Source organism: Sapajus apella, unplaced genomic scaffold (assembly GCF_009761245.1).
Source record: "Sapajus apella isolate SASKATOON/1434 unplaced genomic scaffold, GSC_monkey_1.0 scaffold46, whole genome shotgun sequence".
NCBI lineage: Eukaryota > Metazoa > Chordata > Mammalia > Primates > Cebidae > Sapajus > Sapajus apella.
In genome coordinates this window covers 5,257,221-5,279,792 of record NW_022436986.1, presented here as the reverse complement: position 1 = coordinate 5,279,792, position 22,572 = coordinate 5,257,221, and the positions used below count along the sequence as shown (strand labels likewise).

The following is a 22,572-nucleotide window of genomic DNA, read 5'->3' as shown; positions in this document are numbered from 1 at the left end:
GACCCAAGGTGTTAGAGGCAGGGTTATTTATAATTGCAAAGACAGGGAGGCAGGGAAACAGTAAACTAAACAGCAATACAGGCACACAATAAAATAGCAAGAGGCCACTAGGAATGATATTCTCAAAGAATATCTAATAACATAAGAAAAGTATGATGAAGGGAATGGAAATAATGGAACATAAATCAGAGACATTATGATAATATTTATAGCACATAATCCTTATGCGTTATGTGTAAAAAACGATGGGAAGAAAACACGTTTTAATTTTAACGGTAGTCTCTCTGAGTCCCGCCATTTACCCCAGGCTTCCACTTTTTATATTTCCCAAATATTACTTTTGCAAGAAAAAACTCAAGTGTTTAATTTTTTTAACAAAACACACAGTTTTCTCCTCTTCTGAGGCTCATACCTACCTGATTCTGGCCCATCCCGTGACAGAGGTACAGAATGACCTGGTGTCCCATGATCTGGTTTTCATCGGGAGGGTTATAGTCAAAGCAGTAATCTTTTAGTCCTTTGTTCTGGAGCTAAATAAACCATAAAGTTGGCATTTCAGTCCAGATTTATACACGCTAACAGATGCCACGCTAGGTTTGGGAAGGGTACCTGGTATGAGAGGAGAGCCTGCTTCAACAGCTAGGCACAAAGGTAAGAGTCTTTCCTGTGCAGCACCTTCTAGCTTTAAAAGTGCTTCCTTGTTCTGTAGGCAAGAATCTTTATCCCTGTTTTAAGTTGATAAACCTGAGGACCAGAGAGATGAACCCTTCATGACTTGAAAGCTCCTCTCTCTTCCTTTCTCATTAGTGGCAGCCTTACTGCTGCACAAGTCCCAATATACCTGGGTTGGTACCTTGAACTAGATTAATCAAGCTAGCTACATCAAGCAGGTGATAGACACTGAGAAAGAATTATTTTAGGCTAGGTTCGGTGGCTCAAGCCTGGGATCCCAGCACTTTGGGAGGCAGAGGCAGGTGGAACGCTTGAGGCCAGAAGCTCTAGACCAGCCTGGCCAACATGGCAAAACCCTGTCTCTACTAAAATACAAAAACTATCCAGGTGTGGCAGCTCACGTCTATAGTCCCAGCTACTTGGGAGGCTGAGGCGGGAGAATCGCTTGAACCCAGAGGGCAGAGGTTGCAGTGAGCCAAGGCTGCACCACTGCACTCCAGCCTGGGTGACAAGGTGAGAGTCTGTCTCAAAAAAAAAAAAAAAGAAAAAAAGAATTATTTTAAATCACTTTAGAGCATAGTATGTTTAACAATACTACCTATGAAATATATTATAGAAACAAATTGAGCTGCAAAGAAATTGTAAACCTCATTCAGTATAACACTGCCAGCTGTAATACTGTATTAACTATCTTGAAACTATTTTAAATATATTTTAGGATAAAGAAAATAAGCAATTAGGTTAATATTGTTTAAAACCAAGATTTTCAGGGTAAGAAAAAAGAAATACGAGTATGATAGCAAAGAAAATTTTATAAGAATACATTGGATTTTCAGATATTGATATAAGTTCATGATCTGTTTCTCAAAAATATGAATTTCCTTTCTCTGCCCACTGAGAAAAATATAGAGCTGTGCTAGTCCATGTGGCAGCCACTGGCCACTGTGGCCACTGGACACTTGAAATTTGACTAATCCAAATTGAGATATGCTCTAAGTATAAAATTCACCAGATTTCAAGGCTTAGTATGAAAAAAGAATGTAAAATACCTCAATGAATACATATTTGTATTCACTTATTTTATATAGGATATAAAAATTTATATCATGTTGAAATGATATTATTGGGATATACTGAGTTAAATATTTCATTTACTTTACTTGTTTCTTTTCTTAATATGGTAACTAAAAATTTTTAAATTACAACTGTGGCTCTCATGATAGTTTTTTTAAACTGCATGGTCTGAAGCAATGACAACACATAGCAACGGGCACCACCAACATCCAGACTGGCTCCCAACATAATTCCCCAACAAAGGAGCAGGGCCTCTGGGAGGAATGGCAGGAAGTGTTGAAGACTTGAATGGGACACCTTGGCTAGACTCAAGGAGGCTATCAAAGCCACTTATATAAGGGGTCAAAGACCACCGAAGCCAAAATAAAGGGTCTGCCACTGGCCAAAAACAATTTTAATATGTTTTTTTAAAAGATGAATTGGGCAGTGGCTCAACGCCTGTAATCCCAGCACTTTGGGAGGCCTTGGCAGGAGAAATCTTAAGCTCAGGAGTTCGAGACCAGCCTGGGCAATAAAGTAAGACCTCGTCTCTACTAAAAAGAAAAATAGAAAATTAGCCAGGGAGGTGGCTGGTAAGATGGCCAAATGGGAACAGCTCCGGTCTGCAGCTCCCAGTGAGATCAATGAAGAAGGCAGGTGATTTCTGCATTTCCAACTGAGGTACCCGGTTCATCTCTTTGGGACTGGTTAGACAGTGGGTGTAGCTCATGGAGGGTGAACTGAAGCAAGGTGGGGCGTCACCTCACCCAGGAAGCATGAGGGGTCGGGAAACTCCCTCCCCAGCCAAGGGAAGCCATGAGGGACTGTGCTGTGAGGGAGCACTCCGGCTCAGATACTACACTTTTCCCATGGACTCTGAACCTGCAGAACAGGAGGTTCCCTCCGGTGCCTACACCACCAGGGCTCTGGGTTCCAAGCACAAAACTGGGCAGCCATTTAGATACTAAGCTAGCTGCAAGAATGTTTTTTCATACCCCAGTGGTGTCTGGGATGCCAGCAAGACAGAACCATTCACTCTACTGGAAACGGGGCTGACGTCAGGGAGCCAAGTGGTCGGGCTCAGCAGATCCCACCCCATGGAGCCCACAAGCTAAGATCGACTGGCTTGAAATTCTTGCTGCCAGCACAGCAGTCTGAAGTCAACTTGGGACTCTCGAGCTTCGTTGGGGGATGGGGCGTTTGCCATTACTGAGACTTGAGTAGGTGGTTTTCCTCCACAGTGTAAACAAAGCAGCTGGGAAGTTCAAACTGGCGGAGCCCACCCAACTCAGCAAAGCCACTGTAGCCAGACTGTCTCTCTAGATTCTTCCTCTCTGGGTAGGGTGTCTCTGAAAGAAAGGCAGCAGCTCCAGTCAGGGGCTTATAGATAAAACTCCCATCTCCCCGAAACGGAGCAACTGGAGGAAGAGGTGGCTGTGAACACAGCTTCAGCAGACTTAAATGTTCCTGCCTACCAGCTCTGAAGAGAGGAGCAGATCTCCCAGCATAGCACTCAAGCTCTGCTAAGGGACAGACTGCCTCCTCAAGTGGGTCCCTGACCCCCATGCCTCCCGACTGCTGATACCTCCTAGCAGGAGTCAACAGACACCTCATACAGGAGAGTTCTGGCTGGCATCTGGTGGGTGCCACTCTGGGATGAAGCTTCCAGAGGAAGGAACAGGCAGCAATCTTTGCTGTTCTACAGCCTCTACTGGTGATACCCAGGCAAACAGGGTCTGGAGTGGACCTCCAGCAGACCTACAGCAGAGGGGCCTGACTGTTAGAAGGAAAACTAACAAACAGAAATGAATAGCATCAACATCAACAAAAAGTACATCCACACAGAAACCCCATCCAAAGGTCACCAACATTAAAGATCAAAGGTAGCTAAATTCAAGAAGATGGGGAAAAACCAGCACAAAAAGGCTGCAAATTCCAAAAACCAGACCATCTCTTCTCCAAAGAATCACAACTCCTCGCCAGCAAGGGAACAAAACTGGATGGAGAATGAGTTTGACAAATTGACAGAAGTGGGCTGCAGAAGGTGGGTAATAACAGACTCCTCCAAGCTAAAGAAGCATGTTCTAACCCAATGCAAGAAAGCTAAGAACCTTGAAAAAAGGTTAGAGGAATTGCTAACTAGAATAACCAGTTTAGAGAAGAACATAAATGACCTGATGGAGCTGAAAAACACAGCATGAGAACTTCATGAAGCTTACACAGGTATCAACAGCCAAGTTGGTCAAGCAGAATAAAGGATATCAGAGATTGAAGATCAACTTAATGAAATAAAGCGTGAAGACAAGATTAGAGAAAAAAAATTAAAAGGAACAAACAATGCCTCCAAGAAATATGGGACTATGTGAAAAGACCAAACCTACGCTTGATTAGTATGCCTGAAAGTGACAGGGAGAATGTAACCAAGGTGGAAAACACCCTTCAGGATACTATCCAGGAGAACTTCCCCCAACCTAGCAAGAGTGGCCAACATTGAAATTGAGGAAATACAGGAAACACAACAAAGATACTCCTCAAGAAAAGCAACCCCAAGACACATAATCATCAGATTCACCAAGGTTGAAATGGGAGAAAAATGTTAAGGTTAGCCAGAGAGAAAGGTTGGATTACCCACAAAGGAAAGCCCAAGCCAGAAAAGAGTGGGGCTCAATATTCAACATTCTTAAAGAAAAGAATTTTCAACCCAGAGTTTCATATCCAGCCAAACTAACCTTCATAAATGAAGGAGAAAAAAAATCCTTTACAGACAAGCAAATGCTGAGAGATTCTGTCACCACCCCACCAGGCCTGCTTTATAAGAACTCCTGAAGGAAGCACTAAACATAAAAAAGAAAAACTGGTACCAAATTGTAAAGACCATCAACACTAGGAAGAAACTGTAGCAACTAATGGGCAAAATAACCAGCTAGCATCATAATGATAGGATCAAATCCACACATAACAATATTAATCTTAAATGTAAACATGCTAAATGCCCCAATTAAAAGACACAGACTGGCAAATTGGATAGAGTCAAGACCCATCGGTGTGCTGTATTCAGAAGACCCATCTCACATGCAAAGACACACATAGGCTCAAAATAAAGGGATGGAGGAATACTTACCAAGCAAATGGAGAGAAAAAAAAAAAAAAAAAAAAAAGCAGGAGCTGCAATCCTAGTATCTGATAAAACAATTTAAACCAACAAAGATCAAAAAAGACAAAGAAGGGGATTACATAATGGTAAAGGGATCAATGCAACAAGAAGAGCTAACTATTCTAAATATATATGCACCCGATACAGGAGCATCCACATTCATAAAGCAAGTTCTTAGAGACCTACAATGAGACTTAGACTCCCACCCAATAATAGTGGGAGACTTTAACACCCCACTGTCAATATTAGACAGATCAACGAGAAAGAAAACTAACAAGGATATTCAGGATTTGAACTCAGCTCTGGACCAAGCAGACCTAATAGACATCTACAGAACTCACCACCCCTAATCAACAGAATATACATTCTTCTCAGCACCACGTGGTACTTATTCTAAAATCGACCACATAATTGCAAGTAAAACACTCCTCAGCAAATGCTAAAGAATGGAAATCATAACAGTCTCTCAGACCACAATGCAATCAAATTAGAACTCAGATTAAGAAACTCACTCAAAACCACACAACTATATGGAAACTGAACAACCTGCTCCTGAATGACTACTAGGCAAATAAGGAAATTAAGGCAGAAATAAATAAGTTCTTTGAAACCAATGAGAACAAAGACACAATATACTAGAATCCCTGGGACACAGCTAAAGCAGTGTTTAGAGGGAAATTTATAGCACTAAATGCCCACAGGTTAAAGCAGGAAAGCTCTAAAATTGACACCCAAACATCGCAGTTAAAAGAACTAGAGAAGCAAAAGCAAACAAATTCAAAAGCTAGCAGAAGACAAGCAGTAGAACTAAGATTAGAGCAGAACTGAAGGAGATAGAGACACAAAAAACTCTTCAAAAAATCAATGAATCCAGGAGCTGGTTTTTTGAAAGGATCAACAAAATACATAGACCATGACCCAGAATAATAAAGAAAAAATGACAGAAGAATCAAATAGACATAATAAAAAATGAGAAAGGGGATATCATCACTGATCCCACAGAAATACAAACTACTATCAGAGACTACTATAAACGCCTCAATGCAAATAAACTAGAAAATCTAGAAGAAATGGATAAATTCCTGGACACATACATTCTCCCAAGACTAAGCCAGGAAAAGGTCGAATCCCTGCATAGACCAATAACAAGTTCTGAAATTGAGGCAGTAATTAATAGCCTACCAATCAAAAAAAGCCCAGGCCCAGATGGATTCAGAACCAAATTCTACCAGAGGTACACAGAGGAGCTGATACCATTCCTTCTGAAACTATTCCAAACAATACAAAAAGAGGGAATCCTCCCTAACTCATTTTATGAGGCCAGATCATCTTGATACCAAAACCTGGCAGAGATACAACAAAAAAAAGAAAATTTCAGGCCAATATCCCTGATGAACATTGATGTGAAAATTCGCAATAAAATACTGGCAAACCGAATCCAGCAGCACATCAAAAAGCTTATCCACCAAGATCAAGTCAGCTTCATCCCTGGGGTGCAAGGCTGGTTCAACATATGCAAATAAATAAATGTAATCCATCACATAATCAGAACCAATGACAAAAACCACATGGTTATCTCAATAGATGCAGAAAAAGCCTTCAATAAAATTCAACACCCCTTCATGCTAAGAACTCTCAATAAACTAGGTACTGATGGAACATATTTCAAAATAATAAGAGCTATTTATGACAAACCCACAGCCAATATCATACGGAATGGGCAAAAGCCGGAAGCATTTCCCTTTGAAAACCGGCACAAGATGAGGATACGCTCTCTCACTACTACTGCTCAATATATAGTATTGGAAGCTTTTGCTAGAGCAATCAAGCAAGAGAAAGAAATAAAGCGTATTCAAATAGGAAGAGAGGACATCAAATTGTCTTTGTTTACAGATGGCATGATTGTATATTTAGAAAACCCCATCATCTCAGGCCAAAATCTCCTCAAGCTGATAAGTAACTTCAGCAAAGTCTCGAGATAAAAAACCAATGTGCAAAAATCACAAGCATTCCTATACACCAATAATAGACAAACAGAGAGCCAAATAATGAGTGAACTCCCATTCACGATTGCTACAAGCAGAATAAAATACCTTGGAATACAACTTACAAGGGATGTCAAGGACCTCTTTAAGGAGACCTACAAACCACTGCTCAAGGAAATAGAGGACACAAACAAATGAAAAAACATTCCATGCTCATTGATAGGAAGAATCAATATCATGAAAATGGCCATGCTGCCCAAAGTAATTTATAGATTCAATGCTATCCCCATCAAGCTACCACTGACTTTCTTCAGATAATCAGAAAAAACTACTTTAAATTTTGTATGGAACCAAAATAGAACCTGTATAGGCAAGACAATCCTAAGCAAAAAGAACAAAGCTGGAGGCATCACGCTACCTGACTTCAAACCATACTACAAGGCCACAGTAACCAAAACAGCATGGTACCAAAACACATATATAGACCAATGAACAGAACAGAGCCTCAGACACCACCATACATCTACAACCATCTGATCTTTGACAAACTTGACAAAAACAAGCAATGGGAAAAGGATTCCCTATTTAATAAATGGTGTTGGGAAAAATGGCTAGCCATATGCAGAAAGCTGAAACTGGACCCCTTCCTTACACCTTACACAAAAATTAACTCAAGATGGAGTGAAGACATAAACATAAGACCTAAAACCATAAATATCCCAGAAGAAAACCTACCAATACCATTCAGAACATAGGCATCGGCAAAGACTTCATGACTAAAATACCAAAGCAGTGGCAACAAAAGCCAAAACTGATAAATGAGATCTAATTAAACTAAAGAGCTTCTGCACAGCAAAAGAAACTATCATCAGAGTGAACAGGTAACCTACAGAATGCGAGAAAATTTTTGCAATCTATCCATCTGACAAAGGGCTAATATCCAGAATCTACCAAGAACTTAAACAAATTTACAAGAAAAAAAAAATCCCATCAAAAAGTTGGCAAAGGATATGTATGAACAGACATTTTTCAAAAGAAGACATTTATACAGCTAACAAACATATTTTAAAAAGCTCATCATCACTGGTCACTAGAGAAATGCAAATCAAAACCACAATGAGATACCATCTCATACCAGTTAGAATGGCGATCATTAAAAAGTCAGGAAACAACAGATGCTGGAGAGGATGTGGAGAAATAGGAATGCTTTTACACTGTTGGTGGGAGTGTCAATTAGTTCAACCATTGTGGAAGATAGTATGGTGATTCCTCAAGGATCTAGAACTAGAAATACCATTTGACCCAGCAATCCCATTACTGGGTATATACCCAAAGGATTGTAAATCATAAAGACACATGCACAGGTATGTTTATTGCAGCACTGTTCACAATAGCAAAGACTTGGAACCAACCCAAATGCCCATCAATGATATACTGGATAAAGAAAATGTGGCACATATATACCATGGAATACTATGCAGCCATAAAAAAGGATGAGTTCATGTCCTTTGCAGGGACATGGATGAAGCTGGAAACCATCATTCTCAGCAAACTAACACAAGACCAGAAAACCAAACACTACATGCTCTCACTTATAAGTGGGAGTTGAACAATGAGAACCCATGGACATAGGGAAGGGAACGTCACACACCAGGGACAGTCAGAGGGTGGGGGCTTAGGGGAGGGATAGCATTAGGAGAAATACCTCATGTAGATGATGGGTTGATGGGTGCAGCAAATCACCATGGCATGTGTGTACCTACATAATAAGCCTGCACGTTCTGCACACATGTATCCCATAACTTAAAGTATAATAATTTTTTTAAAAAGATATTCTTTTAAAAAAAATTAGCTGGGTGTGGTGGTGCTCACCTGTAGTCCCAGCTACTAGGGAGGCTGAGGTGGGAGATCACTTGAGCCCAGTGATTCAGGCTACAGTGAGCTATGACAGTACCACTGCACCCCAGGATGGGTGACAGACTAGAAGCCTGTCTCCAAAAAAAAGATGAATTGATTGAAATACATTGGACATTTTAACACCCATTAGTTAGACTGAATGGCACTCAAGAAGAGAAAAAGCCAAAAAAACAATGAGCCAACAAACAAAAAAAACAAGCCACTAGATACAACTGGAGGAAACTAAAATACCAACTCTTACTCTGAAAATAAGCACATAAAGAAAAAGACTTCAGAATTTATCGTGCCTTTTCTGTATGAATTCTAAAATTCATACAGAATTAGGGAGTGTTCTTCTTTACCGAAAAATTTAATGAGGGAGTGTTCTTCTTCACAGAAAAATTTCAGCTAATAAATGTGGAAGAAATGAAACAGAAAAATCACCATGTGGCAACTCCATTTGAAATAATGGGTCTAGGCAATGGTTATCGGTGGCTACTAAAAACATGAGACAGAGGCTGGCGGGGGGGCCTTACAATGACCAATCCAGGTGAGGGATGCTCCGTGAACCCACTGGCCAACCTTATCACTACACAAGATGACCATACTTCCTGTGCTCCTGATATGACAACGTGAACACAAAACATCACCCACAAAGTGTTCTTGCAAAAAGGTAGATCCTGACTCTAATTAAACCTTTACAACTCACTTCCATCTTCAAGAAATATGGAGGAGAGAGGCACAACTTAAATGCACCACAAAGAAAGAATTAGTAATTGCAGGAGTGAGACACTCCACAGGTAACTGATCTTGTTTCTTCACCAAGTTGAAGATTAACCAAAAAAAGGAAGAGGACTGTCTTAGATAAAAAAAGAGATTTGGGAGACAAGACACCACCACCACATGCAATGTGTGGACCTTGTTTGGATCCAAATTTGAATTAGCCAGCCACTCAAAGAGAAACTGGAAAAGTTGGGGGAATAGGAATCAGAACTAGACATTAAATGATAACAAGAAATTTTTGTAAGATAATGTCCAAATGTTATGAAAATGCATACTAAAATGCAGAGGTGAGACATGACACACTGCCTGGGATTTGCTTAAAAAGAGAAACATGGAGAGGTGAAGTAGAGGAGAGAGAAAGCAAGAGAGGCAGGATCTTGAAAATTCTAGAATCTCAGGGATGGTATTCACTATATCATTTTCTTTGCATTTCTGTTTGTTTGAATATTTTCATAATGAAAATAGAATGTAACATGAATATCCTGCTTTGTATTTATCAATGACTTCCAGAGTGGAACACCAGCACTTATGATCAACACATCACAGCAGAGGAGACCTCCCTAAGCTGGTGTATTTCCTAGCAAAGGCAAAAGACACTGCACATTTTATCTGGTCTCATCCCAAAAACATTTAGGTTTTCTGAAATACGAGAATTGACTCCCCTATACCCACTATGGCCTCTGTAAACTCCCAAACTTGGGATTATTAACTAGTCCAGCCATTGACACCAGAAGTAATGTGATAAGGTGTTAGTAAAAACTAGGACATGGAAACACCAGATAAGCCTGTTTCCTTATGTACAAAACGGGAGGCATATAGTTGTCAACTCTGAGATAGCTTCCAGCTCTGACATTCTGCACCTAAGGCCCAGAAACTCACAGGGGGAAAGAGCCATGGATAAAAAGGTGGGGGGCGGGCGCGGGGGGACGGGCAGGTGGGTGGGAGTGGAGGAAGCCAGTGATCCCCATGAAGTAGCCTTTCTTGCCCAGAATTTGTAGATCAGACCCAGAGGCCAGGGAACTCCCTGCCTGCCATGGACCCACCACCCTCACTCACCATCCCAAAGAAGCCAGGCCTGTCTTCAGGCACATGCAGTTCTGGATACACAGTCTCCAAGAACCACTTGAAGTCCTTACACTGGAGCTTGGCCCGGAGCTGCTTCCTCTCTGTCACGTCCCCAAAAGGTTCCTGAGAAAACAACAAAACAGTGAGATCCCATGGGTCCTAGTGCTTCCTATCAAAGTTACCAAGGCTCACTCACTAACTACCAGCCAGCTTTGACAGAGCATTCGTTGTATGCCAGACCCTGTGCAGAGCCTGTAAACATAACAGAAATGTAAAGATGATAGTCCATGTAAATATGATAGAAAACAGCTTCATGCCTAATTCCAGCTTCTAGTATGAGACGCTGTCACACAGACAATTCCATTCCCAGGTGCTCTGTTGGCGGGAGGTGTGACCAGATGCAGGAGGGTAGGGGACAACCCGCCTGCTGATGGAGTGAAGGAGCCAAGCCCTGGGGCTGCACTGGCATCTATGGATCCTGGACCTGTGACCCATGCCTGTGATCAGAGGTCATCCTGACACCCAACCAGGGAAGCGTCAGTTTTACTGTGACATATGCCACGACTTTCTGATTTACTACTAACATCTGAATATCCGCTTTCAAACACAGGTAAATATTCTAGATGTAATTATGTTCTCAACATATTGAAGTATCAATATTTACTTATGATGGCAAGAGCAAAGTGCTGCAATAAGAAATATTTGTGGAAGTTTGGTTTTATGGACAAAACAATGACTGAGAACTTTCGAATAATAAAGCAAGCCTCTATTTAGCATGGCAAATGCGCAGCCGCGAGAAAGCTGAGTGCAGAGCTGTTACCATATCTGCACTGTCATGCTAAACAATTAAAAACTGACAAGTTCAATATTGAACAAAATAGTAATAATAAGTAAATGTTTGAATAAGATTTCGTAATTCTGCTATTTCCCAGAAGTTCTTTCACTGATGAGAGTCACTGTGCCCCCAGCTTCAACCAAGTATCCACGTAACACTTGGGCATGCAGCCTAAGGGTGCATTCAGGGCCTCCCTAACATATTCTCTGGGAACCCTCAGGAAAAGGAAACTATGGGTTCCAAACTGTGCATCAGGAAAGAGCAACTGTTTCTACTCCACGGTACTGGGCAAGACAGAGGAAGCAGAGGCAAATGACCATGGAGACCAGAGCCAGACACGGGCTGAGTGGGAGTTCAGCTGAGAGCCCTCAGGCTCTGCAGAGCAGAAAAAGAGGTGCACTGCAGAGTACAGGCCCCAGGCCCAGCTCTACCACCTATCAGCTTTGGGGCCTGAAGCCCAAGGTCTGGGAAAGAAAAGGCAGATCCCTCATTCACAGTGGTCTCTGAGGTGGAGGCAGAACAAGGATCTGGGGCAGACAATAATTCCCTGAGATAAATCACTTTGAGGAAGAACACAGTCTGGGCTGGGCTGAGCCTCAGCCTCCTACAGGCTCAGTGCAGTGGGTGGTTGGGCCAGTGTCACTACAGTGTGTGGCTGGGACCTGGGGGAACAAGCCAACAGGGCTGAAACTTCAGCTACTGCAGGCACACCTTCACCATCATTCAGGGAGATGGGGCCAGCAAGGGCTCTGAGTGGGGAGGAAGAAAGGCATCTGTTAGGCTGGCAGTGGGGGGTTTCCATGGCCATGACATGGTGAGAAAGAGTAGCAGCGGGGCCCTGGGCCACTCTCCAGTAGTCCTTCCATCTGGAAATGGAAGCAGAACAGATTCCCTGTTTTAAAAAAGTAAGCTTCCAGGGTGCTAAGAAGAAGCCTCTAGAGGGAGGTAACAGACCCCTAGTTTAAGGAGGGTGTGTCCCTGAGCAACAGCTTTAAGGTGAAGAACGGTGCCTTAATTTGCACCCTGGGTTTGTGGACTCAACACTACTGACTACAAAGAGGTAAGCCACCATGCATGGACAATGCCTGGCATGTGACACCGGGTGTCCTCAACAGTCTTCATTGGTTCAGTCCATCCTCATTATTTACTGCTTCTGTATCTGTGAATTTCCCTACCTGCTGTAATTAAATTTATTTGTAACCCCCAAATCAACACTGGTAGTGTTTTCTAATTTTCACACACATTTGTGGACAAAAAGTTTTGAGTTGCCCGACACTCACATTCCCAGGTGATGCAAGGTGACAGACTGCCTTCTTGTTTTAGCTCTCATCCTGTAAACCAATGTCCCTGTCACCATCTATTGGGCACCACACTTTTTTCTGCTTTGTAATGGTGACTTCACTGGCCATTCTAGAATGTCCCCCAGTTGTAGTACTGAACTGCTATCTAGTGTCCCTATATGCAAGAAGGTGGTGATGAAGAGAAAATAACACGTGCTAGGGAAGCTTCATTCAGGCATGCGTTATCGTGCTGTTAGCCATGACTGCGATGTTAATGATGCAATGATATATACTAAATAGGTGCCTTTGAGCAGAAACACACCGAAAACAAGGTTCAGTATTGATCTGCTGACAAAACTGTTGTGGCCCAAGTCTGACAGGAACCTAACCCTGCATTTCCCCTAAGAGCAATGGCTCTGTTTTCACGAAGTCAGTGTTTGTGGTGGCTTTACAGAATATAACAGCTGCAAATAACAAGATTTGACTGCATGTAACTATTACAAATGGCGGAATAAAGTCTCCCCATACTTGTATGTGAGTACACACTTTATTCTCTATTTCTGGAATCAGATAGATTCTGTTGGGGAAGCCACGATTAACTGCTGTTGTTCAGATGGAGCCAGATATAGTGCAGGTGGGCCGAGGAACTCACCAAGCGGGCACGGGGGTTGCGATGGTAGTAGAGCTCTTTAAATTCATCCATCCACACTTCAGCTGCACGGACACTGTTGGCCAGAGCCTTGCTGCGTGAGTAGGGAGCTTGCTTGGGGAAAACATGGCCAACGTGGGAACATGGGTGTGTTTCCAGAGTCCCACCACACTGCCAGATCTGCACACAGAGAAAAGGAGAGGCCAGGTGATGAGCAGGGGAGGGCTGTGGGCCCGTAGCACCTGCAGCAAGGAGGCCACACACACACAATGCATGATGGATGCTGCCAAGATGCTCAGCCTCCATCGGGCAGGAGGCCACCTACCCAACACACTCATGACACAGAATGTGGGCAAACAGCACGAAAGCAGCCCCCAAAACAAATAAGCTATGGGAGCCAAGACCCCAAAGTCCATGCACTAAAGCTCATGCACTTGACTCACAGGAGCATCCACAGAGACCTCGCTGGCAACCCGCTTACTCATTAAAGAAAACACAGGCTTGATTACCTGATCTCCTAGCCACAGAAGATAGGAAAGCAGCAAGGAAGAAGAGAGGTTTGGAAGGGGGAAAGGAAGAGCTTCTATAAACAGGTAGAGCAGCCTGACACCTAGGGAAGAGGCAGAGAGACCATTAAAAGCACACGCAAAGACTCAACAGGTCAAGGCATCTGGGCCCATCTCACACTGGGACTGAAGGCCTTGAATATCTCCTCTTCCCAAAGATGGGACAACCAAGGACAGCATCTGGTACTTATTATGGAGGGCATGAGTCCTCGGTAGAAGGCCAAAATGTTGTTTATTCACAGTTTTTATGAGGGCGGGACACCATATAAAATATTATGAAAAATCTTAATTTTCCACTGAAAAGCACAAACATTTACACAAAGTTTTGATGCTTTAAAATGGAAGATTTCATTAACTGGAAAAGGTACTGAAATGCTAGGAGTTCTCCAATGGCTTCCAAGGGCCATGTACAGTAGCACTGGTAGGTAGGCCTTTTACAAAAAGCAAAATTTTGGTCCCACCCTAAAGCTATCAAATCTGACTTTCTAGATTGTGCTTGTCAATCTGCCTTTCTAACAAGTTTCCCCAGCAATTCTTACATGTGCTTACTGGGCGTGGTGGCTCATGCCTGTTAATTCTAGCACTTCAGAAGGCCAAGGCAGGTGGATCACCTGAAGTCAGGAGTTCGAGACCAGCCTGGCCAACATGGCAAAACCCTGTCTTTACTGAAAATACAAAAATTAGCCAGCTGTGGTGGTGTGTGCCTGTAATCCCAGCTACTCGGGAGGCCAAGGCAGGAGAATCACTTGAACCTGGGGGGTGGAGGTTGTAGTGAGCCAAGATCGTGCCACCAAGCTCCAGCCTCAATAACAAAGCAAGACTCTGTTTCCAAAAAAAATAAATAAATTCTTACATGTGTGAAAGTGTGTAAGCCATTGTGCTAAATAAAGAGGCCACTTCATAAGGAATTAATGAAATAAAGGCTCCAGAAGACAGGATCAGGAGGAACCTAACCCTGAGCACATCACCTCTCTCCTAGTCTCATTTCCTCCTCTCCACAGAGTGAGAGGGAACTACTTGCAAGGCCCTTTCTGGCCTAAAATCTAACAGAAGCACACTTTTTAAAAAGCTGAAAAAAGAAAGAAAGCATGTTTATAGGATAAGCGTGTCATCATCTTTCAGAATCAGATAAACTCCCAATAGGGAGAAAAGTCCACCTGGGTGGGTCTCACAGCAAATATCATGGTTCCCAAAGAGAGAATAAGTTATGAACACATCCAAAGAGAAGACTGGAATACTTACCCTAAAGGAGAATTCGAGGTTTTCTCCTCCCCAAACTTCCATTCCTGTATCATAAGACCCCAGATATTCAAAATATTTCTTACTCACAGCAAACAGCCCACCAGCCATTGTTGGAGACCTAGAAGAATGTGATATCCATTTTTCACTGTAGGCAGCAGAAAACCATCGCAGTTAACCAACTACCTTCTCGCCACGAGCTCTTTCATCTGTTCATCCATCATCTCTACGCATACTCTGCCTTTACCATTGTGCCCCACACTAGGCTGGGCCTGGAGGCACAGATGTACCATACGGTCCCTGCCTGGAGGTGGCTTCCAGGCTTCTCAGCAGACAAGTACTCTGTGTGTGCTAAATATGTTCACTAAGGTCAGCCAGGTCCCTGGGGGAACACTGAGGAGGGCAGGGGCAAGAGGGTAGGATGAGGTTCCTTGGAGGAGGCAAGGTTTGCAGGACAAAGGACAGTTAGCCAAGGAGAAGAATGGAAATGGAATGGTTCTCTGGCATGAGCAAAGGCTTAAGGGTGGGAGAAACCCAGGGGCATTTAGAAGCACAGAGAGCAAGGAGAAGAGAGAAGTAAGAGACCAGGCTCGGGGAGGAAGGCAGGCTGCAGGCCATGGTCATGTGAGGACGTGTGATCTCAGAAGGCAGGCACTCACAAAGGTCACTGGGAGACCAGTACGCAGAAGACCCTAAAGGCAACTCTGGCATCTGAAAGTGCCCCAAGGGCCAGGTCTTCTCCTGCTTGAGCAGTTTCCCCCACCAAGACCCAGCCCGCCAGCCTCAGGCTGCTTCTTCTGCTGGTCTTGTTTCCCCCTACCTCCACCGAGTTTATCTGGAAACCAGCACTGACTTCAGAAATGGCCCACAGCTTCCATCCTACACAGCAGAACACTGTAAGGTCAACATATCCCAGACCCAGAGTTGCACAGGCAAAAAGGATGAATTCAGAAATAGGGAAAGGGCCGGGAGTGGTGGCTCATGCCTATAATCCCAGCACTTTGGGAGGCTGAGGTAGGCAGATCTCCTGAGGTCAGGAGTTCGAGACCAGCCTGGACAGTATGGCAAAACCCTAAACAACTACTAAAAAAATATAAAAATTTTTGGCCGGGCACGGTGGCTCAAGCCTGTAATCCCAGCACTTTGGGAGGCCAAGGCGGGTGGATCACGAGGTCAAGAGATCAAGACCATCCTGGTCAACATGGTGAAACTCCGTCTCTACTAAAAATACAAAACATTAGCTGGGCATGGTGGCGCGTGCCTGTAATCGCAGCTACTCAGGAGGCTGAGGCAGGAGAATTGCCTGAACCCAGGAGGCGGAGGTTGCGGTGAGCCGAGATCGCGTCATTGCACTCCAGCCTGGGTAATGAGCCAAACTCCGTCTCAAAAAAATAAATAAATAAATAAATAAATAAAAATAAAAATTTTTAAAAATATTTTTATAAAAGACCAGGTATGGTGGCGGGCACCTGTAATCCCAGCTACTCAGGAGGCTGAGGCAGGAGAATCACTTGAACCCAGGAGGCAGAGGTTGCAGTAAGCAGAAATCACACCACTATACTCCAGACTGGGCAACAGAGCTAGACTCCAACTCAAAATAATAATAATAGGGAAAGAGAATATTGAGTGCATAACCGTTGCTCTGTTGCCCAGGCTGGTCTCAAACTCCTGGACCCAAGCAGTCCTCCCACCTTGGCTTCCCAAAGTACTGGGATTATAGGCATGAGCCACCATGCTCAGTCTAAAATTACATACTTTAAAATGGTTAAAATGGTCAATATGATGCATATTTTACCACAATTTAAAAATTAAATAAATAAAATATACTGACATAAAAGTGATGTATGTAGCAGACATGCTTATAAAAATAAATATTCTGGGCAAAAAAGTGGGAAGAGGGGAGGTAGTTAAGCTGACAGCTGACCGTGCACCCCAGGGTCTTCGCTGTCAGGTCAGCCAGATGCAACAAGGCATGCTTGAAAAAGCAAGTCACCCGGAAGTCAGCTACTGACCTGATGACATCAACAGGGGAGCGCATCCGTATCCTCTCCCTCTCAGGAACTGTGTGCCACGTGAACACCAGCCTCCAGTCGAAACCACCGATCTGGGGCTCCCCAGAGTTCCCCAGGTATTCAAAGGTGTTCCAGTCAATCACATCAATCACAGGGCACACCACTGCTGACTCCTCTTCATGAATCCTGAAAGCATCCAAGACATCCATCCGTCCCTCCTATGTAGGCGGCAGCAGGAAGATAATTGGGAAATTCAAGTGTGAATTCTTGTCTTCCTTCCGGTAAGAGGGAAGAATGCCTCTCACTGCCTTCCAGTAAGAGGGAAGAGGCAGGTGACGCCATTGGGGGATGCTGAGGGCCAGGGAGGGCTTTACAACAAAAAGTCCCGTGACTTTAATATGCTCGGATTCTGTCTACGGACATTCTGACCAAACACTCTATGATTTCAATTTCTCAGAAGTGCAAGAGGTTTAATCACAATGAAACATCCTAACACCAAGAAATACTTATCTCCCTAAGAACAAAGGTGCACCCAGACCAAAGGGTCAGCCTTGGAATTAGAATACAAATTCTAATCCTGCTATTTATTTGCTGTGTGACATTAACCAAGTCACCTAACCTCGGAGCCTACTGCCTCAGTGGTAACAATGGAATAATAATAACCACTTAGAGGATTATGTTCATGTGAGGATTTCCTGGGAAAATGTAAGTTGGCTGGCAGAGAATCTGAAACAACTGCTATTTTTTTTCTTTTAATTTGCATTACTGTTGAAATATTACACATAGTGAAAAATGCTCCTTTTGCAGGTTTGGTTTCAACTGTTCTCTCCACAACATTATGACACCTCTTATTTACACAGAAAAATCAAAAATTAAAAAAATACATTTTAAAATTCCCCAGGTATTTCTAATGGACAACCGAGGTGGAAAATCCCCTCATCTACAGGCATGCAGCAAGAAGAGGGCGGGCCCGTGTCTAAAGGGTGGAATGAAGAGTAATTCTAGAAGCATTAATCCATCAGCTGAAGAGAAAGAAATGTCCTCTCCCCGTGACTTCAGATAAGCCTAGAGGTGGCCATCTATGAGTGCAGTGGGAGAACGGAGGAGGGGGAACACCCGACCACTGTGTTCTAAATAGTCTCCGTCTCCATCACAGGCCAGAAGAGCCGTGAGTCTGCTGCTGGGGAAGCTATTGGCGTTGAGGAGGAGAAAGAGATGGCTATATTACCCACAGCTGACAAGGAACCAGGACAGCAGGAAGTGGCAGGGCAGGGGGCAGCTGGGTCACACCCGGGAAGGAAGGCAAGTGGGTCCCTAGCTCTTCCAGACAACCCTAACAGCCACAGTGTTGAGGTCTGCGGGAAAGCGGTTTCCCAGCTGCAGAGACCCTGTGCCTCTAGCCCTTTGCCTGCTCCACAGAAGGGAGGCTAAGCCAACATCCCCTCCTTCCTGTCCCACCTGGGAGCTCCTGGTTGGCCAGCCCAGCTCCTGACTTCCATGACGCAGAAACAGAAAGGGCAGAGTGATAAGGCAGAGCATGGGCAGGAAAGAGACAGAAAGGAACAAAAATCAGGCCCCAGCAGATGGTGGCTTTTTAAGGGGGGAAGGGGGGAGGGTGGCCTTGAGAACAGGGCCCAAGGAACAGCTGAGCCCAGGCAATCTGATAACTCTCAAGCAACGTGATGAGTCTGTCCCTCATGCTACCTACACCAGGAAACATGCTGTCTCTCCCCTGATGGGTGGCTCACGCACCTCTGAAGCAGCGGCTCCAGCCACCCCTCGTGGCACTCACAGTGACAGTCCAGGAAGGTCAGAACATCACCCCTTGCCGCAGATGCCCCCAGGAGCCGGGCTCGCACCAGGCCCTCTCTCTTGTTGGCACGGATCAGGCGCACTTTGGGCAGGCCCGAAAGCTCATTGGCCAAGCGCTCCTTCAGGTGCTCTAGGGAGGTAAACAAAGCAACAGGGGTCACCATAACATTCTTCTTTTTTTTTTTTTTTTCTTTTTGAGACGGAGTCTCCCTCTGTCACCAGACTGGTGCGCAGTGGAGCAATCTTAGCCCACTGCAACCTCCGCCTCCCGGGTTCAAGTGATTCTTCTGCCTCAGCCTCCCGAATAGCTGGGACTAAAGACACGTATCACCACTCCCAGCTAATTTTTTATTTTTAGTAAAGATGGGATTTCACCATGTTGGCAAGGATGGTCTCAATCTCTTGACCTCGTGATCCACCTGCCTTGGCCTCCAAAAGTGCTGGGATTACAGGCATCAGCCACTACGCCTGGCCACCATGACACTCTTGAAGGAGTGTTTCATCCCAAGCCAGGGCCTTCTGGGCCTCCCTGTCCCAAACAGAAGATGAAATAGACAGAAGCCTCCTTTGCTCTGCCACCTGGCACATCCTCATCTCACCCAGAACCAAGGTTGGAAGTGCTCTGAAGGCCAGGAGGAGGCTGAGGGAGGAATTCCAGAACCACCATTTGCTCCCCATCAAAAAACATGCATGTGGAATCATACACTTCAAATAGGTGAACTGAATGGTATCTGAATAGATTTCAATAAAGCCATTACAAAAAATGCTTTATAGTTTTGACTCGTGAGCATTTAAAAACCAAAAAACACATGAATCACCTAACCACAATTTTTATAAAAACAGTAATTATGGCTGGGCGCAGTGGCTCATGCCTTTCAGCACTATGGGGGGCCAAGGCAGGCGGATCTCAAGGTCAAGAGATCAAGACCATCCTGACCAACATGGTAAAACCCCATCCCTACTAAAAATATAAAAATTAGCTGGGCATGGTGGCGTGTGCCTGTAGTCCCAGCTTACTCAGGAGGCTGAGGAAGGAGAATTGCTTGAGCCGGGGAGGCGGAAGTTGCCGTGAGCCAAGATCACACCACTGCACTCCAGCCTGATGACAGAGTGGGGCTCCATCTCAAATTTTTAAAAAATAGTAATTATGCTAATAGAAATTTTCTCAGTAGTACTTTACAGTTTATACATTAGTAGTAACAACAATAATAGCCAAAACTAAAGAAGACCTGCTATGCCAAATACTACTTAGGTGATTTCCAGATATCGCATCTGATCCTCATAACAATCCTCTGAGGCAGGTACTAGTCTTACCCCATTTCACAGATGAGGGCACTGAGGCCATGAGGGGAATCCAGCTCCAAATTCTACAAGCTAACACTGCTGCCCAGAGCAGCTCCCAGAGTGAAAGCCTGTCTAAATAAATCAATAAATAAAAGCATTCATTGGTTGATTTTTTTTTTTTTTTTTTTTTGAGACAGGGTCTCACTCTGTCACCCAGGCTAGAGTGGCAATGGCACAATCACGGCTCACTGCAGCCTCAACCTCTTTGGGCCCAAGCGATCCTCCCACCTTGGCCTCCCAAGTAGCTGAGACTACAAATGTGCACAGCACACCTAGCTACTTTTAAAATTTTTTGCAGAGATAGGGTCCTCCTATGCTGCCCAGGCTGGTCTCAAATTCCTGGGCTCAAGCAATCCTCCCACCTTGGCCTCCCAAAGTGCTGGGATTACAGACATGAGCCACTGAGCCCAGCCAATTTTTTAAAAAAATCCAAATTATAACTGCAAATGAGTTGATGGCAGGAATAAGGGAAATAACTTTGCAAGCAAAGCTAACTAGCTAGAGTACCCAGTGACCCCATGAGTGCATGTGTGGCTGGCCTGCATTCATGATAGATCTTGTCAGTGTTAATTTTATGTCTGCCTGAACTGTCTCTCTGCATCTGGGAGGGCCTGACACCCTTTCATCAAGCTCACAATGACACTGCAGAAATGGTGGGGAGGGGAGGCAGGGCAGGACTTCCTAGCTCATTACAGGTTCAAGCGGGGCGTCGCACCTGTTTTCCCAAGTTCCCACGATGGCAGGAAGGGAAGCTTGGTCCACACTGCCTCACATTTTTATGAGAGAATTGAGATGTGTCAGAGGTATTCATATGGTATTCCTGCCTGCTGAGGAGCTATTTAATCTCATAATGATAAAATAAATCGTCTGCTCTTTGCCTTTAGATTAATATATTTGTGAAATGCTGTTTTTTTCATGTCGCAACTTTTTAAACATTATAAAAATAGAAGTTATCATCTAACAAGAGCTTATAAATGCCAAGCGCCTACCCAGCACATCACCCTCCTCATCTCATTCAATGTCCACGATGATGCTACAAGGTAGAAGCTATTATTACTCGCATTTTATAAGGCTGAAGCCAAGGCTGACATTGGTTAAGGTCATTGCTCAAAGCTGTATAGTCTCGAGGTGATGGAGGGGGATTCGGGCCCATGCAGTGTGGTCCAGAACCAGTGTCTACACAGAGAGATTTAAAACAACCCTGGGAGGAAAGGGAAAAAGGAAATGTAAATGAGCACCTACTATGTGCCAGCTGCTACACGAGGTTCTGTCCTATACATGATCCCATTTATTCCTCACTATAATTCTCTTGAGGTAGGTGCAGACAGACCCATTCACAGGTGAGAAACTGAGGCCCAGATAAGACAAGCAACTCCCCCAATGCGCCACGGCTGCATCATGGGAAAGCTTGCCTCAGCCCCAGGTGCCCTGACTCCAGAACCCAGCACCTACTAGGCTATAGTCAGCACCAAACCCCAGCCTGTCACAGACACTGTCACAGACTCTGCTGCTTGTGCCCTAAGCCCATTCTCCCTGTGACCTGTAACTGGGCACACAGCCAGCAGGATAAAGGCCACAGCTCCTGGCCTCCCTTGCAGCTACGTGGCCAGGCAACCACGCTCTGCTCAACGGAATGTGCAGAGAACTTCCAAGCAGTGCCCTCAAGAGAAAGGGTGTGGCTCTCCTTCCGCTTTTGCCTTCTGGTTGACCAGAGTGAGTAGGAGGTGAAAAACCAGCCCAGTCCATGAGGACAAAGGCAGCAGAGCACCCTAGAGAAGGTGGGAACAGGCACAGAAGGAGCTGAGGCCCCATCCACCAAGGAGCCATCACACCCATCCTAGACTAGCATACCAGATCCATGATGTGAGAAGTCTATTTCTATCTTATGTGAATCACTATTGAGTCTGTGAAAAAATGTACATACCTATTAGAACACACAGAGGCCAGTTTTGAAGTCAAAGCGAGTGCAGGGTCTGAAGCAGCAGATGCCCCATCAGCAGGGGTTGCTTCCCTTTGAGACAGGCTGTAGCGACCAAGCCCACGGCTCTACCTACTGTTACAGCCTTCACACTTGCCCTTGGTTCAGCTTAGCTGCTCCCACTTCAGCTAGGCCCCAAGGATTCATGGGCTGATGTTACTCCGTCAGCACCACCAGTCCCGGCCAAGCCAAGGCTCTGCTGCATGTGGGCACCACAGAAGCCCCTCCACCCTTCCCTGCCTCCATCCT

General features: G+C 44.5%; 1 protein-coding gene across 2 annotated transcripts in view; it reads right to left on the bottom strand.

Annotated features, from left to right (window-relative positions):
- Nucleotides 1-22,572, bottom strand: part of GALNT12 (polypeptide N-acetylgalactosaminyltransferase 12) — a 43,995-nt gene that overhangs the window by 4,337 nt on the left and 17,086 nt on the right. For both annotated transcript variants that reach the window (XM_032240173.1, XM_032240174.1), the window contains exons 3-8: nt 18,942-19,131; nt 17,190-17,375; nt 15,181-15,298; nt 13,376-13,552; nt 10,600-10,731; nt 417-530 (exon numbers count right to left, since the gene is read on the bottom strand). In XM_032240173.1, coding sequence (XP_032096064.1) covers nt 417-530; nt 10,600-10,731; nt 13,376-13,552; nt 15,181-15,298; nt 17,190-17,375; nt 18,942-19,131 — 917 coding nt within the window. The remainder of the gene's footprint in view (nt 1-416; nt 531-10,599; nt 10,732-13,375; nt 13,553-15,180; nt 15,299-17,189; nt 17,376-18,941; nt 19,132-22,572) is intronic.